The following is a 15,913-nucleotide window of genomic DNA, read 5'->3' as shown; positions in this document are numbered from 1 at the left end:
CTCAAATGATCAGGAGGTTGAGAAGATTCCAGAAACCCATGATCCTAATTGCCCCGGATTGGGCCAGGAGATTGTGGTACCCGGATCTTCTAGACATGTCCATCTGTCCTCCAATTCGTCTTCTGCAAAGGGAGGATCTTCTCTCTCAGAAGGGAGGTCAGGTTCTCCATCCGGATATCAGAACCCTCAACCTTCACGCCTGGTTTCTGAAAGGTTGAGGTTCAAGGATTGGGATCTCCCGGATGACGTCATGGAGGTGTTGCTTTCAGCCAGAAGGCCAGCAACAAAGACTTTATACCGCTGCCATTGGAACACATTTTGCAGCTGGTGTAGAAAAAAGAATATTGAACCCTTTTCATGTATTACTCCGATGGTGTTATCTTTGTTGCTTTACTTAGAAAATTCAGGTCTCCAAGTTGGTACGATCAAGGGCTACCTCGCAGCGCTGTCAATCATTAAGCTTATTGCTGAGGAGCCTTCATATTTCAAATTACCCTTAGTAATCCAATTTCTGAAAGGATTAACTAATGTTTATCCCCCAAAACCTTTTCAAGTCCCATTGTGGGACCTACATCTAGTCTTAAAGTTTCTGATGGGTACTCCTTTTGAACTATTTCATTCCTGTTTATTAAGGTTTCTCACTCTTAAAACTGTTTTTCTAGTGGCTCTAACTTCTGCCAGAAGAGTGAGCGAATTACAAGCTCTATCTTGCAAACCTCCTCGTACAATCTTTCATAAAGACAAGGTTGTTTTACAAGTGAAGCCCAATTTTCTCCCAAAGGTGGTCTCTGAATTCCACATTACTCAGAAAATAACTTTACCCTCGTTCTATCCTCCTCCCAATCCAGGGAAAGAGGAGGAGAGATTACACAGGCTGGATCCAAGGCATGCCTTGAGCTTTTACATTAGCAGACTTGCAACAATCAGACAAGCAGACCCAGACCCATTGTTTGTGGGATATGCAGGGCACAAATTAGGGTTGCCAATTACAAACCATTTCAAGATGGATTATTTTAACTATCATAGAATGCTACAAATTGGCAGGCAAAGAGCCCCCCCAACATCTTAGGGCTCATTCAACCAGGGGTATCGCAGCCTCTTTGGCTCTCCAAAGATGGGTTCCAATTAAGGACATATGTACGGCTGCCACATGTTCGTCCGCACACACTTTTACCAAATTTTACAGCCTTGATTCCTCCTCTTGCCAGGAGACAAAATTTGGAAAAGCTGTGTTGCATTATGTACATCTTTAACGGGAAACATTTAATTTGTTCTCCCACCTCCTCATTATACTACTGCTATGGAAGTCTATCAAAGATGAGGAATACGCCGGAGGACACAATACCTTCGAAGAACACGTTACTTACCAAACTGGTAACGTTCTTTCGATGGGATGTTCCTCCGACTTATTCCTCATTGCCCCTTCCATCCATCCCCGCAGTAAAACTTCCCTTGCAGTTGCAGCTTACGCACCTTCAAGGTTACTAACCAATTAATGCAAAGCAAATCTAAACTTCAAAATGGAACTGAGCAACGGACGCTGCGTGAGTCTAACTATAGTCATGATGACGTCGGCACCAATACCGAGGCTGTCGAGGGACACCGACTCCAGGGATGTCGACGTGCAGCGCCCTCTACTGGAAAATTTCCGAGGCCAACAAGCTGGAATGGATTATATCAAAGATAAGGAATACGTCGGAGGAACATCCCATCGAAAGAAAGTTACCAGTTTGGTAAGTAACTTGTTCAACGGCGCTATTTTGACATACTTGAAGTTTATTGAGGCTAGTTTTATCCAATCCTAGTAAAAGACTTGAGCAATAGTCGATTTTGGAGCCTATTATAGCTCTAGCGATAGTCTCTTGTATTTTTTTGAGATATAAAAGGTCTTAAATGTGCCAACAGTTTTATATAATAGGCACACGATGAGACCAAGCTGCTCGCATGTTGCTTCATAGATAATCTCTGGTCAAACGGAACATCAAGCGTTTTCACTTTTTTTAGCGGAATGATAGTTTCGTCTCCCATCTGAAAACTATCATCGCTAGGACCAAGTTTTTTTAATCTGTGAAGAGCCAATAACGAGAAGTTCCGTTTTGGATTTATTGAATGCTAGCTTATTTATGACCATCCAAGATTCAATATGGCAAAGACTTTTTGAATGGCCAGTTCATCCAAGTCATGTGATCCAGATAATGGGATGACACATTGCGTTTCATCTCCGTAATTAGTGAATATTATGTTCTCATGATCTAACATGGCAAACAATGTAGCAGTAAAGATGTTATGAAAACATGGAAAGGTACAAGCCCCTTGTGGAACACCACAAGAAGTCGTAATGGGCTCACTTTGCCATGCCACAGCACACCCTACTGTCTCGATTGTTGAGAAAAGATGAGACCCAATGAATTGCAGTCCTGGAGTGCTAATAGCAACATATTCCTTGGTAAGGGTGAATATGGCTGGTAGCGGCCTGCCAGCCCGAGATGAGGCCCTCCATTTCCTTGTGCCTACTTTAGGCTCAGGTGCCGGTCTTATTCATCCCTCGTGCAACTACACTAATTATCACTAGAGTAGAATGTGGGGATTTGCACTGTAGCCACTCTTTGATTACTCCTCAACTCTGAATAGTAAACTGCTGCATACTGTGTACTCTGTAACCCAGTTTACAGCTGTCCTGAATGAAAAAAGTTTGTTTCCTACTGCAGGTCCGAGTATTTGATTGCTCTGGGACTTATTTAATCGACATTTACATCATTTTACTTGGATAAAAGTGTACTGGTTTTAGGCCCTGAATTTTAGCCTGAGGTTTAAACTTCACCAGCCAACATGATCTCTACAACCTTATAGCTATTGCAAAGTTTTAGCACATAAGGTCAAGTTCTGACACCAGTTACTGAATCCACTTTTCGGTACCTTTTCTGAAAGCTTGTGTTAGGCAGAGTCCTGTGCAGTGCCCTTAGGGACCACTACACACAATTACGACTACAGGTGGCAATACAAATTTTACCTTTGGTACAAGCCCGTTCTACTAGGTTATAGTGCTAGCAGTAGCAGAGCAGCCAGGCTTATCTCAAGAGTATATGAGCAGTAGCAGAGATTACACAAAGGGACCACAATTACTGTGACTCAAGCAAACACTGACTCAAGGTTTCAGGTAAAAAAAAAAATATAAGTACATTTATTTTTAAACCATCAGTTATAAACACAACACTTCTATTAAACTTTAAACAAAACCACACGTTAAATATACTACAACTAACCACTTCACTTGGTACAGTATGTCTCAAGGTAAGTACCATGTGTTTAAATGAACCGGTGTTATGAACAAAACACGCTACCGCGGATATGGTTGCGATCACTTTTTGACAGTTCGGTCTACTCAGTAAACACGTATCCGTGACATGAATTGCTACCGGGGCAAAAACACACTTTGCACCTGAGATACCCAGAGGGAGTTGGAGGCAAAAATCGCAGGCAATATTTAGGTTAGGCAGACAGTATCGAGAAACACTCAGAAACAGGAGTTCAAAAGTCAAAGGGTCGGAGCCAGGTTTAAGTGACACCGGAGACCTGTTGCCGAAGATCACACCGTTGGACAGTTCATGATTCAGTGTAGCCCAAAAGTACTTGAATATTGTCAATGTTCGGAAGCAAAAGTTATAAGAAAGAGGGACGACGAGGACTAGCCTTGAGGATGAAGAAAAGGGATTCACCCAGTTTCGAGTAGAACACAGTACCTTATTCCACGGTGCAGTTGTTCCTGTTGGTTTCCCGAAGACCCATGATTCCTGGAGCTTCGTTGTGAAGGATGTCTGAAGGAGGTCTGCACCACACAGGGATGAAGCCGGCTGCAGACACAACGGATAAAAGATGCGCTCCTTAAAAACAGGAGAGTTTCAGCAGGTGGCTATCCGGACCACTTGAGCAGTGTGCAGCGATTTCGACCACGGTGAAGATCTCTGGCTGAGGAAGATGAGCTGGTTATCCCCACCAGGCTCAAGGGAAGAAGACCCAACTGGATCTCCTCTTAGTCGTCGAAGGGTAGATAGCTCAGGACTGCAGCAGGGCTTCACCGAGACAGGGTAGTTGCAGCAGCCGCCGTTCTCTCTGCTTTTCTTCGGTCCCTATATGAAGTTCCAGAGGTAACTCTGATTTCTAACATAAGAGAGCTGCCTTTTATGCGCAAAACCCCCATTCACACAGCCTGGCTGTCAATCACGCAGCAGGGGGGGTTGTCCAGCCGGGACAACAACCTCAGCTAATCATGGCAAAGTGTGACTTGGGTTTCCTAGGATACCCTGTGCAGGGGGTGACTACACCCCTCCCTCACATTCAGCCCACCTAGACACCCAGGCGCCTTGAGGAGGGATTCACTGCAGAAGCCCGCCAAAAAGACGGTAACAAAGAAGGCAAACCTAGTTTGCCGCGCAAAGTAAAACACAAGAAGAACTTTAACAAAAAGAAATGGCGAATAAACCTAACCGGGTTTATGTTCGAGGCGAATATAATAGCCAAGAACAGTACCACGTTTATCTAATATAATCTCGGTAGAAAAGTTAGGGTAGATACCACTGCCACCAGCCAAGTCTAAATGTTAAAAGAGCGAAACAATGCTCAGGGAGGTACAGACAGAAAAGGGGTACAGATTAGCCCTTTCCAGTACTCCATGTAAAATGGGGTGTACTTGGTCTGTGGTAAAAATGACTATCTTAAGTAAATGGCAACTTTACCTTTCTCTGGGGGACAGTAGTCGGCCCCAGTGAAATGGAGTCAGGGGGAAGTCTTAAAGACAACCCTGGGTTACTACACTGAGGGTGCGGTGTAACCCATACAAGAACAGGGGCACCTGGAGTGGTGTGCTCCAATGCCCAAGATCAGACAATGAGTAAAAACACATAGGCCAAAACACATGTAAGCGTGGAAAAAGATGTACTCTTACCAGGTGGAAAAAAATAAACTCCAGAAATCCAGCAAAGCTGCTGGGGGACTCAGGTGATGGAAATTAGCCCTAGAATTGAGAACAGCTTGTGGCCCAGAACAAGTCGCACAAGAGGCAAACTACTTCAGGGAAAGGTTCAAGACTAATTTATTTTCTGGCAAGCCTAAGAGCATTGCATTTATCTAGGAGCTGGACCCCTGTTCCTTATTTAATTGTGCCCCGCAGCATAGGTTGTTTGTAGCCTACTGAAGCAACCAATAATTGCCATGATTTGCAGATCGTAAATCCATAAACTGCGTACACCTACGTTGTTATGAATTTGTCTATGGTTCAGTGTGTACCTGCTGACACTAACAACCAATCTGGTGTCCTCATTGGGGTTGTCATGGCTGTCCGATTCTAGCAGCACTAGTCCTTATTAACCTTGCATACCTTTACCTTTCAATTAAATGTCTCGCCTCTGAGCCAGCTGTCATATCAGGAACTCAAACTATTAATCCCACTCCATACCAATATCTGCAAGTGCAATCTAGAATGCTCCAAATTTCCTTTGGTTTACTGGGGAGCCTGGAGGCCCGGCCATTTCATCATTTTGTTTAGTGCAATCCTAACTGAAGCAGACCGCTGTAGAGTTAATAGGATTACAATTATAAATGCTCACAGCGGGGGGTGTCATGGGCATTGGTGATTGTTGTGACTTTTAGCGTAGTGTGTGAAGGGACTCTGCATGTTTGCTGCTGGTTTTAACACAGCTGCCCTTGGTAATCTTAAAGTCCAAGCATGAACGCCCATTCACTTCTACAGGCTAGCTTACTGCCTGGGCCAAAATCTCACATGGTGGATCAGACACTTCTGTAGCGCTGGGCTTATTTCCAGCTTTCACCTTCCTAAAATGTGGTGATCTCTTATACTGTGGTCGAAGAGATCCGATCTCAGATATCAGTATGCTAGGAGGGGGTGTGTCCACTGTTAGCCATGCATTTAAAATAACCTTTTATCTTTCATTCAAGCAGGAGTACGTTGAATGAAAAAGCTGCGACTTTGCAGCTAGATGGCCCCATGTCTGCAGAGTCTACCGGAGAACTGATTCCACTGCACTGCTCCAGTATGTATAAGTGTGAACTATGTTGAATTTTATTCACTGAAAGTTGTGCAATTCTAAATGGGTTTTGCCTCTTTAGGACAAGATGAAATGGAAAGTAGTCAAGCGGAACCCTCTTCTGTTAGTTGCCCACTTTCAGCAGCTGTGGGACCAAATGAGATTCCCCTTGTGTCGTCTCTCCATAATGCGGTTCATGGACAACCTCAAATAAACGGAATTGCCGAACATTCTCCCAAAAATGGTGCATCCAAGAGAGCTCATTCGCCATCCTTGGAAGAATCTCCCAAAAGGCTGAAGGATGTGGAGGTATGTGGGGATTTCAAGTGGACATAATTTCTCTTGCTAGTTATCTTGATGGTTCTTCCTTGCTCTTACTGTCCTGATTTCAGTCTTTATTTTGATGATGGTACGCTTGGTGTAACTAAATGTTAGATACTTGCCAGAAAAGGTGTTCAGGGATTTTTGGAACGGTCAGTGTTTATTTATTCGTTATGTTGGTCTTGGGAAAAGTTCACAGCAGGAATTCTTGCACTGGCATTGCTGTTTGCAGTTCACCCACTCTAAAGACTGCAAAAAACTTTCTAAAGATTTTGCAGACTAGTTTCAACACGTGCCGGTAATCTAGAAACTGTTTAGGAGATTACCTCCTGTATTGTGTAAAACGTATTAACACAACCAGCTCATGGGGACGATGCAGGTCTTTCCTTCCTGTTCCGTTTAATTTTATTCTTTAGCTCCGGGTTGGAAGCAGCGCTTTTTGGGAGGGTCTGTAGCTTTTTTTGTTGCAGGGGCTGTAGCATTTGTGTTGCAAGCAGAGATCATCTGTCTTTTAGCCTTGACACTATTGTCCCTGATTGGTCTTTTGAAGGTAGGTACATGTTCTTGGAATGTACTAGTTTCTATCCGGTTAGGCTGCTCTGTGCTGCACTTTGGTTGAGCCTAGATTTAATGGTTCTGGTTAGTAAAGATTTATGGTCTAGTGGTTGAGACTGAATCTTTATATCCACAGGTGCTATAATTGTAGTTAAACAGACATTGAGTGCCCACATTAAGAAAGGCATGATATCAAAGTAAGACAGACCCAAGTGACCACAGTTAATGGGTGTTTATTGAACTTTCAAAGGGGTGTGATAAAAGCATATCTAAGCCAGAATCTAAGATGGGAGCAAGCTACGACCATCAAATAAAGAATGCAGTCCTAGTGGAGTCTTGGCAAATTAAAAGGGGCAATACAAAAAAAACGATTGCCAATACTTACTGCTAATTTACAAATAGTGTGGGGGAATGTTCATGAAAAAGAAAGAAGGGTTCACAAAATAAGTCATGATGTTCGCCCTTCCCCACGTTTTCAGCACGGGACAAGGCATTTTACTCAAACCAGGCACACTCTGGTTTCCTGACACGAGGACACCGTTCCAGCATCTGGTCCTTCTGTGCTCAAGTCTCTTTTCCATCAGTCTCTTGATTTTGAGGACCTGATGTACAACACAAAAATGGAATTCTTTCCTTCTTATAATTATCTGATTTGGGTGTCTTTCCCTGGATCCCCCTCAGCCGGGTTCAGATCCCATTATCTCATTGGCTCGGACCAGTTGCAGTTCACTTTATACTTATGGAAGACTTAAGAATGTGCACAGGGTTTAGCTCGGCCCGTTGCAGGACCACTTCGATACAAAGGTCCTTTTTACAATTCAGTTGCCATTCAGTTGGATACCTTAGAGACCTTTTGAATGAGCACCCACGTGGCACCGGGCCACTCTGTAACCGGTATTTTATTTGGGCTTTTCAAAGTACATTCACTCTTTTCAGTGGACAGTTTCCACTTGTTCACGCCTCTCATCACATGCGCTTCAAACACTGTCCTTTGTGGATTTCTTCATACAATGTTGGCTCTTACAACCTTGGTTCAAAGTTGAATTTGTATCGGTTTCTCCAACTCACCGGCTGTGCTGTTTTTACTGGCGCGTCATTCTTGCAGGAGCCAAGGACAGTACCACAGAGGCAATCTCTCTCCCGGCCTGGGTTATCAACACAGGAGCACTCCAGATACCTTTGATGCACAGTGTAGGATAGATCAGCGTCCGTTCCCAGTCTTGGGCTTCTCACTTTCCAAGGCTTGTGAAAGTAAGTTTCTAGAGGTCAAGGGCACTTCCCTCCTTGCAACCTTCCCCAATCTTGCTGCTTTTCTCCTTGTGTTAAATCGCCAATGTGGAACTGCTGCTTCTTCATATGGTCTTCCTCAGTCGGCGTGTGCTTTCATGCTCTGCCTTTTCTCCGTGGGGAGATGTGTGATGGGAGTCAGGTGCTTGTAATGATTAGTAATTGCCTGACCTTGCCTGACCAGGGTGTTGGGCTTTGTCAGGTATACAGCTCTGGTGTTCTTTGTCGCTAACAATTTAGCTCTGGTGTTTTGTCGCTAGCAATTTATTACTAGACAAGTAGCCACTCGTCTAAGAAGTCTTTTCCAACCTTCTATTAGTACCTAGATTTAAACATACTAATTCCAGTGGTAGTAGCTTCCCCGTTAAAGCAGCACAATACTGGAACTCCCTCCCCTCTGCCTTAAGGGAAGATCTACCGTACCTACAATTTAGATCTAATCTCATCCTTTGGCTAAAGGAACACGACATCTGACCATACATCACTTGCAACTTCCTAGCAGTTATTGTATATATATTTGAGGCTTGTGGAATCTGCTTAGATCACATGCTGTGCATAGGCCGACATCTAGTGGAAGCTGCGGAGTATTAGTTTGTTTTTCGAAACTCGAAAAAGGGCGTCGACACAGGCGTGCCAGTAATACTATCCCTAGTGTGACGTCCACTGTACCCAAGATCCCTCACGCGTCTAGGATCCTCAGATTGTTTTTTTCCGCCATACTGGTCGGAAGCATCTTGCGGAGTCCCCTGGCCTTAGCCATACTTTTGCTAATAATTGAAATTTATAATTCTTCATTGACATCCTTCCCCACCCCAACGTCGACCCTCGACGACGGCTGGAGAAGACATCGACCGTCGGCTGCTGCACGACGGATCTGGGCCTCGGAAGGCCGCTGGCCTCGGCCCGGGCCTAGTAGGCCGCTGGCCTCGGCCCTGCAAGTAGGGAGAGTGGGGTACATACTCTTCACTCTTGGTATATAGATACACTTATATATTTCCTACACTTACCAGCCCGCTGCGTATGAAGGGTACCCCTTTCCAATTCTGCCCCAAGTGCAACCGCAAATACCCTTGGGTCGACAGGCACGCCACGTGCAATCTCTGCTTGCCGAGGGACCACCCCGAAGCGAACTGCAGAGCGTGTAGTAGGTTTAAACCTAAGACACTTAAGGACCGTTCGACAAAGCGTTGGGCCCACCACGCCAGGCAGGCGGCCATGGCAGCGGAGGGCGCTTCAGCGATGGCAGCGACGCCGTACTTTCGGACGGCGAGGGCATTACGGCGTCGAAAGACAGCAGAGCGCAGGTCCCCGACCTCGGAAGGTCGTCCGGCAGGGCGGCTATGGGGAAGACCCCCGGCGACGCAAGCGCTACACACCCTACACACACTAAGCACACTAAGTCCAACCGAACCTCGACGACGTCGACTTCTCGGAAAGAGGCACAGATAGAACGGTCCGACTCGGTGTCCTCTGGGCGCTCTCGATCGAGATCGCCTCATGACGCAAGGCAATCATCCACTCTTGCCAAGAGTGCCTCGCTCCCTAGACTAACGGAAGTTCGATCGTCGGAGGACGAAGACGACTTCCACCCCCAGGCCGCGCTCCAAGAGACGGAGCCCGCAGTTAACACCAGCGAGGCCCCACGCTCGAAAAACACAGATACCTCTCCCGATCCTCGACGCCAGGCGTCGAAAGTCTCCGGGGCCTCCAAGGGACAGGAAAAACATTTTTCCATGCACGGGGAGGGGGGGAAACAGCGGAAAGCACATTCTTCCACTCCTGTAAGACCATCCTTCCCCCCCTAAGCAGACAGACAAATACAAGTCTACTGAGAGATCAACATCCAGCAAGGGTACCCTTGATAAGTCCCCTAAATTGCCTACTAAAGTCATCCCCTGTTCCAAAGAATGGTCCAGCGAAGACATACACAGGGTCATGTCAAGGATGTCTTCCTTGGCTGATTTTTACGACAAGAATCCAGAGCATTTCCTCTCGTATGACCCTCAGGGGGCCACACCCTCAGGTTCCACTGATCCTATCCCCCTAAGTAAAAAGGCCCGGTTCAAAAGACCTGAACCCTTCGAGGTACAGCCTTACTCTACTCCATACTCTACTCCACACCCCAGGTACCAAGGAGAGCCTTTCCCTGAGGGGGACCAGGAGTTTGAAATTATGGAGGAACAAACCGGGACGGAATACTATGCTGATGATGAGGACCAGGAGGAGGGAGAAGATGAGCAGGAAATTTACAGAGTAGATTCCCCGGTAGAGAACGAAGCCCCAGTTACCGACTCGCCAGTCGATAACCAGCCCCTCCTTAATGAGGTTCTCGCTCGCGCGGCAGAACATTTTCACATCGACACCCACGGTGTACAGGAGGAAAGGGACTTCGCAGAAGAGTTGGTGGGAGAGAGGAGGCCGGTCGCTCAGACCATCCCTATCCTTAAATCCATCCAACGAAGAATAGATCCGTCCCTGGTGAACCCAAACCTCACCAGAGCAGTCAACCCCAGGGTCGAAAAACTTTTCCGGGCAGCCCAGTCTGACCCTCTCTATATAAGAGGACATCTTAAACCAGACTCCCTAGTTGTTACCAACACTCGGAAGAGGGCTGGAACACCCTTATCTTCGTCAGAAGCTCCTCCCGACAAGGAGAGCAAGAAACTTTACGGGTTTGGCAGGAAGGTAGCCTCAACGTCCGCCTACCAAGCAAGGATTGCTAACTCCACCACCCTGTTGGCCAGCTACAACTGCTATCAATGGGAAGAGGTCGCGGCACTCATAGCCTCTGCTCCTGAACCGTTAAAGGGCCAATTGGCTCGGATCTCGGCAGAAGGGAGAGCCGTGTCTGGTTGCATATTGAAAGCAACTTTCGACGCCGCGGACAACGCAGGGAGATTGATAGCAGAAGGTACTGTTATCAAAAGACATGCGTGGTTACGGCAGTCGGGGTTCAAAACAGAAACTCAGGCTTCATTAATAGACAAGCCGGTGGAACCCGATCTATTGTTTGGGAAAGCGGTCAAAGACGCACTGAAAAACGCCAAGGACGAATACGAAACACTGAAATCCCTTGGCCAACTAACCAACAAACCCCCTAACCAGAGGGGGAACAGTAATTTTCGTCGCCCACGCGGCCAGAATTCACAAAGAGGCAACTATGCCCAGGGACAGGGTACACAGTGGAACAACAGCCAGCAGTCTACCCAAAGTTACGGCAGGGGTAACAAAAGAGGTCGTGGGAGAGGCAGAGGCAGCCCCAACAAGGGAGGTGGCACGCCTCCACCAAAGCAGTGACGCTCAGTTCAGGGTCCCTTCTCACGCAACCCCAGTAGGGGGACGCATTTCCAACTTCACCCAGGCTTGGGAAGGGATCACCTCAGACAGATGGGTGCTGTCAACAGTGTCCACAGGATATTGTATAGAATTACTGCAGCGTCCCCGGAACCATCCTCCACGACAAAAAGTACACTCCTTAGAACATCAGAAGATCCTTCTCGAGGAGATCGCCATTCTGCTAGAAAAGGACGCGATAGAACTCGTCCCAGGACACCAGGTAAACAAGGGTATCTATTCAACTTACTTCCTTGTGCCAAAGAAAGATTTGACAATGCGCCCAGTATTGGACCTACGGCCTGCCAACAGGTATGTCAAGCCCCAAAAATTCCGTATGACCACGCTACTAGAGGTAATCCCCCTCCTAAAAAAGGGGGATTACATGGCAACCTTGGATATGAAAGATGCTTATTTTCATATTTCCATGCTCCCGGCGCACAAAGTACTTGCGCTTCAAGGTGGACAGTCGCCACTACCAATTCAAGGTACTGCCCTTCGGGATAGCTTCAGCACCAAGGGTATTCACCAAGGTACTGGCGGTGGCAGCTGCACACCTACGCAGGGAGGCAATCCCAGTGTACCCTTATCTGGACGACTGGCTCATAACGGGGGAAACCCCAGGAATTTGCAGGACAAACTTTCAAAGGACTATCGACCTCCTCCACGAATTAGGCTTCTCAATCAACGAGAAGAAGTCAAGCCTGGTGCCAAGCACCTCAAAACAGTTCCTAGGAGCAATTCTAGATACTCAAAGGGTTGACCTTCCCTTCGGAAGAGAGAATTCGGAATATACTACTGCAAATTCCACATTATCAGTCCGGTCAACAAATAACGGTACGCAAAGCAATGCGGTTACTGGGCATGATGGCGTCATGCATTTACCTGGTCCCCCACGCGCGACTGCGCATGCGTCCCATGCAGGAATGGTTGGCGAAACAGTGGTCTCAGGCAAGTGGTCAGTGGGACGATCTAGTGGTCGTTTCGCCAACACTTGTACAGAGCCTACACTGGTGGACAAGAGAGAATCTCGCAAGGGGAAAACCCTTTTACGATCCCGAAGTACAGGCAGTGGTGACTACAGATGCATGCCTGACTGGGTTGGGAGCTCACCATCTCCACCACATAGCTCAGGGTCTCTGGTCTCACTCAGTAGCCAAGAACCACATCAACCTCCTAGAGCTTCTGGCAGTATTCCGAGCGCTTCGGGCGTTCGAGCCCCATCTACTAAACTTGTCGGTGCAGATCCGGACGGACAGCACGACAGCCATGTTCTATCTGAACAAGCAAGGAGGGACTCGTTCGCCAAATCTGTCCAAGCTTGCCCAGAAAATCTGGATATGGGCACTCAGACGGAACATCTTCCTGTCATCGCAACATGTTCCAGGGGAGCTCAATTCCCTAGCGGATGCTCTAAGCAGAGACTCCCTCCCAGAAGAACACGAATGGGTCCTTCACAGAGAGATCGTAGAAGATCTCTTCTCTCAGTGGGGTTTCCCCACTATAGACTTATTCGCCACAAGCGAAAACAAACAATGCCCAGGATTTGCATCCAGGTTCCCCCAGCCAGACTCCCAAGGGAACGCCCTGTGGATGAACTGGTCAGGGATGTTTGCGTACGCTTTTCCACCAACTCCTCTCATCAGGAAGGTGGTGTACAAGATGAACAAGGAATCGATGACGCTCATCCTAGTTGCTCCCATGTGGGCGAGACAACCATGGTTTCCACACCTACGCAGGATGGCGGTGTGCGAGCCCATCAAACTTCCAGCCTGGTACAACCTACTGTCCCAGCAACAAGGTCAAACAGTGCACCAGCAACCCAACTCAATGAACCTGGCAGCATGGCTCCTGAGGTCATAGTTTGGACATCTCAATTTACCACAGAGGTGTATGAACATCCTAAAAGAATCCAGGAAACCAAACACAAGGCACTGTTACTTTGACAAGTGGAAGAGATTTGTTATTTGGTGCAAGAATAAACAAATCAACCCTGTTGATTGCACTCCTTCCAACGTTGTGACATACATGCTCCACCTGCTGGATGCAGGATTGGTTTTTAACTCTCTGAAAGTACACCTGGCAGCCCTCTCGGCTTACACCACATCCCATAACAAGGTGTCGTGGTGGAAAGTACCAGTAGTTAAAGCCTTCATGGAAGGAGTAAAGAGACTTCACCCTCCTATTTCGAACCCACCGCCAGGATGGGACCTTAATGTGGTGCTAGCTAAGCTCATGGGCCCCCCTTTCGAACCCATGCATAAAAGTAGTCTCAAACACCTGACTTATAAAACGGCCTTCTTAGTAGCCATTACCTCTATAAGAAGGGTCATTGAAATTCAGCCTCTGTCAGTGCAGGATCCTTTCTTTACTATCCACAAAGACAAACTGGTTTTACGCACACACCCTAGGTTCTCACCTAAATTTATATCAAAGTTCCATGTAAACCAGTCCATCGAGCTTCCGGCTTTCTTCCAGAACCCGCAAAGCTCGGCTGAGGTGAAACTACACACCCTAGATGTGCGTAGGGCGGTCCTCTACTATGTAAATAAAACCAGACCGCTAAGGAAAACAGATCAACTGTTTGTCTCCGTAGCTACAGGCAGAGAGGGAGATCGCGTCTCTAAAGGCGCTATCTCGAAGTGGATTATCAACTGTATACAGCTGTTACTCTCTTTCTGAAAAAACTCTGCCTTTTACGCCAAGGGCCCACTCTACTAGAAGCATTGGGGCCACTCTGGCTTTCATTGCAAATGTTCCCCTCGACACCATTTGCAAAGCAGCTACTTGGAGCTCTATTCACACTTTTACTCAGCATTACTGCATTGACACTCATTCCAAGACAGATACACAAGTGGGACAAGCGGTTCTAAGACACCTGTTTGCTCATGACCCTTCTCACATCCCACCTCCTTCTTCTGGTACTGCTCGCTAATCTATGCACAGCATGTGATCTAAGCAGATTCCACAAGCCTCAGAAGGGATACATTACTCACCGTAATCGTATTTCTGATGCTTGTATCTGCTTAGATTCACATGCGACCCACCCTTCCTCCCCTCCGAGAGAAGGCGCATGATTGCTTGTAGTCTTACCTTTCTGTCTATCTGCTTGGATTATCTGTACTCACGCTACTCCTCATGCTTCCTCATGTCAGAAAAAATACAATCTGAGGATCCTAGACGAGTGAGGGATCTTGGGTACAGTGGACGTCACACTAGGGATAGTATTACTGGCACGCCTGTGTCGACGCCCTTTTTCGAGTTTCGAAAAACAAACTGTAATACTCCGCAGCTTCCACTAGATGTCGGCCTATGCACAGCATGTGAATCTAAGCAGATACAAGCATCAGAAATACGATTACGGTGAGTAATGTATCCCATCCACCACTGCATTTATTGTTTGTGTATGACCGTAATTCTCTGCATTTATTGTACATATTTGTCCTATAGCAGTGCTTACTTACCCCTGTATAACCTCAGCTCTGCCTGTTGCTCATTCATACAGCACTGTAACCATAGCTGTACTTAATCCTGCGTACCAATGTAACATAAGCTTAGCAACCCTCTTTATACCTTTGCTCCCTAATACCTTCGGGTCTGGTGCGTAATATAAATAACAAACCATGAACTGTCTGTGAGAAAGAGTTTGTGTCGAAAGTGGGGGGGGGGGGTTGAGCTTCTAGATATCCTACCTGGTAGGATGGGGAAAAGGTGTTACAGGAAAGGGGATACTGTCTCTCACCCTTTAGTGTCCCACTTCTACTCCCGAAGACCCCTCATCCAGGTGATCCTCCCACACTGGCCCACCCCAGGAACTGAATCAAATAGCGATGGCCGTGTCCTAGCCATCTGGATGACAGATCCCCAGGGACTAGCAGGTGAGACACCTTCTGGTTTCTCACACTGTACAGAAGTACATCTTTTAAATGGTGTTTTTCAGAATGTACCTTGGTCGCATGTTTTGCGTACGCCTGTGTCTCGAAGATTTCCATGCATCTTAGTCCAGTCTCTTCACAGTTCGAGAGCTGCCGGTGAAATGCCATCTGATATTGTGGGTGTTGGAGGTCCTTTAATAGTTTTGCTGCATTGTTTAGATTTTAGGTGAATGGTGGCAAAGGGGGTGGATGCGGGGGGATGATTAATTCTTCAATTTGCACTGTTGTGGTAGCTGGAAGGACTGGAAACCATTTTGACTTGTGCTTTTCATTTAGACGGAAGCATGCTAACTTCACCTAGTATTTCCGAATCGAGCACAAGGTTTATAGAGAACCACGCTGTTAGGGAGATTTATCATTTTCTGCTTCATCCCCTCTCCTAGTGAGACCCCCAGCACTTTGTGCTGGAGTTATGGACCTTTTTCTTTGTATCCTGAAAGT

The 15,913-nt window shown here is 46.8% G+C and overlaps 1 protein-coding gene across 3 annotated transcripts in view; it reads left to right on the top strand.

The window, feature by feature from the left end:
• PAPOLG (poly(A) polymerase gamma) overlaps positions 1-15,913 on the top strand; it is a 1,009,150-nt gene that overhangs the window by 889,860 nt on the left and 103,377 nt on the right. For 2 of the 3 annotated variants that reach the window (XM_069608034.1, XM_069608035.1), the window contains exons 18-19: positions 5,953-6,047; positions 6,124-6,350. In XM_069608034.1, coding sequence (XP_069464135.1) covers positions 5,953-6,047; positions 6,124-6,350 — 322 coding nt within the window. The remainder of the gene's footprint in view (positions 1-5,952; positions 6,048-6,123; positions 6,351-15,913) is intronic. The other variant, XM_069608036.1, reaches the window with a different exon arrangement.

Source organism: Ambystoma mexicanum, chromosome 4q, assembly GCF_040938575.1.
Source record: "Ambystoma mexicanum isolate Mex_15411 chromosome 4q, UKY_AmexF1_1, whole genome shotgun sequence".
NCBI lineage: Eukaryota > Metazoa > Chordata > Amphibia > Caudata > Ambystomatidae > Ambystoma > Ambystoma mexicanum.
This window is presented reverse-complemented; position numbering and strand designations above follow the sequence as displayed.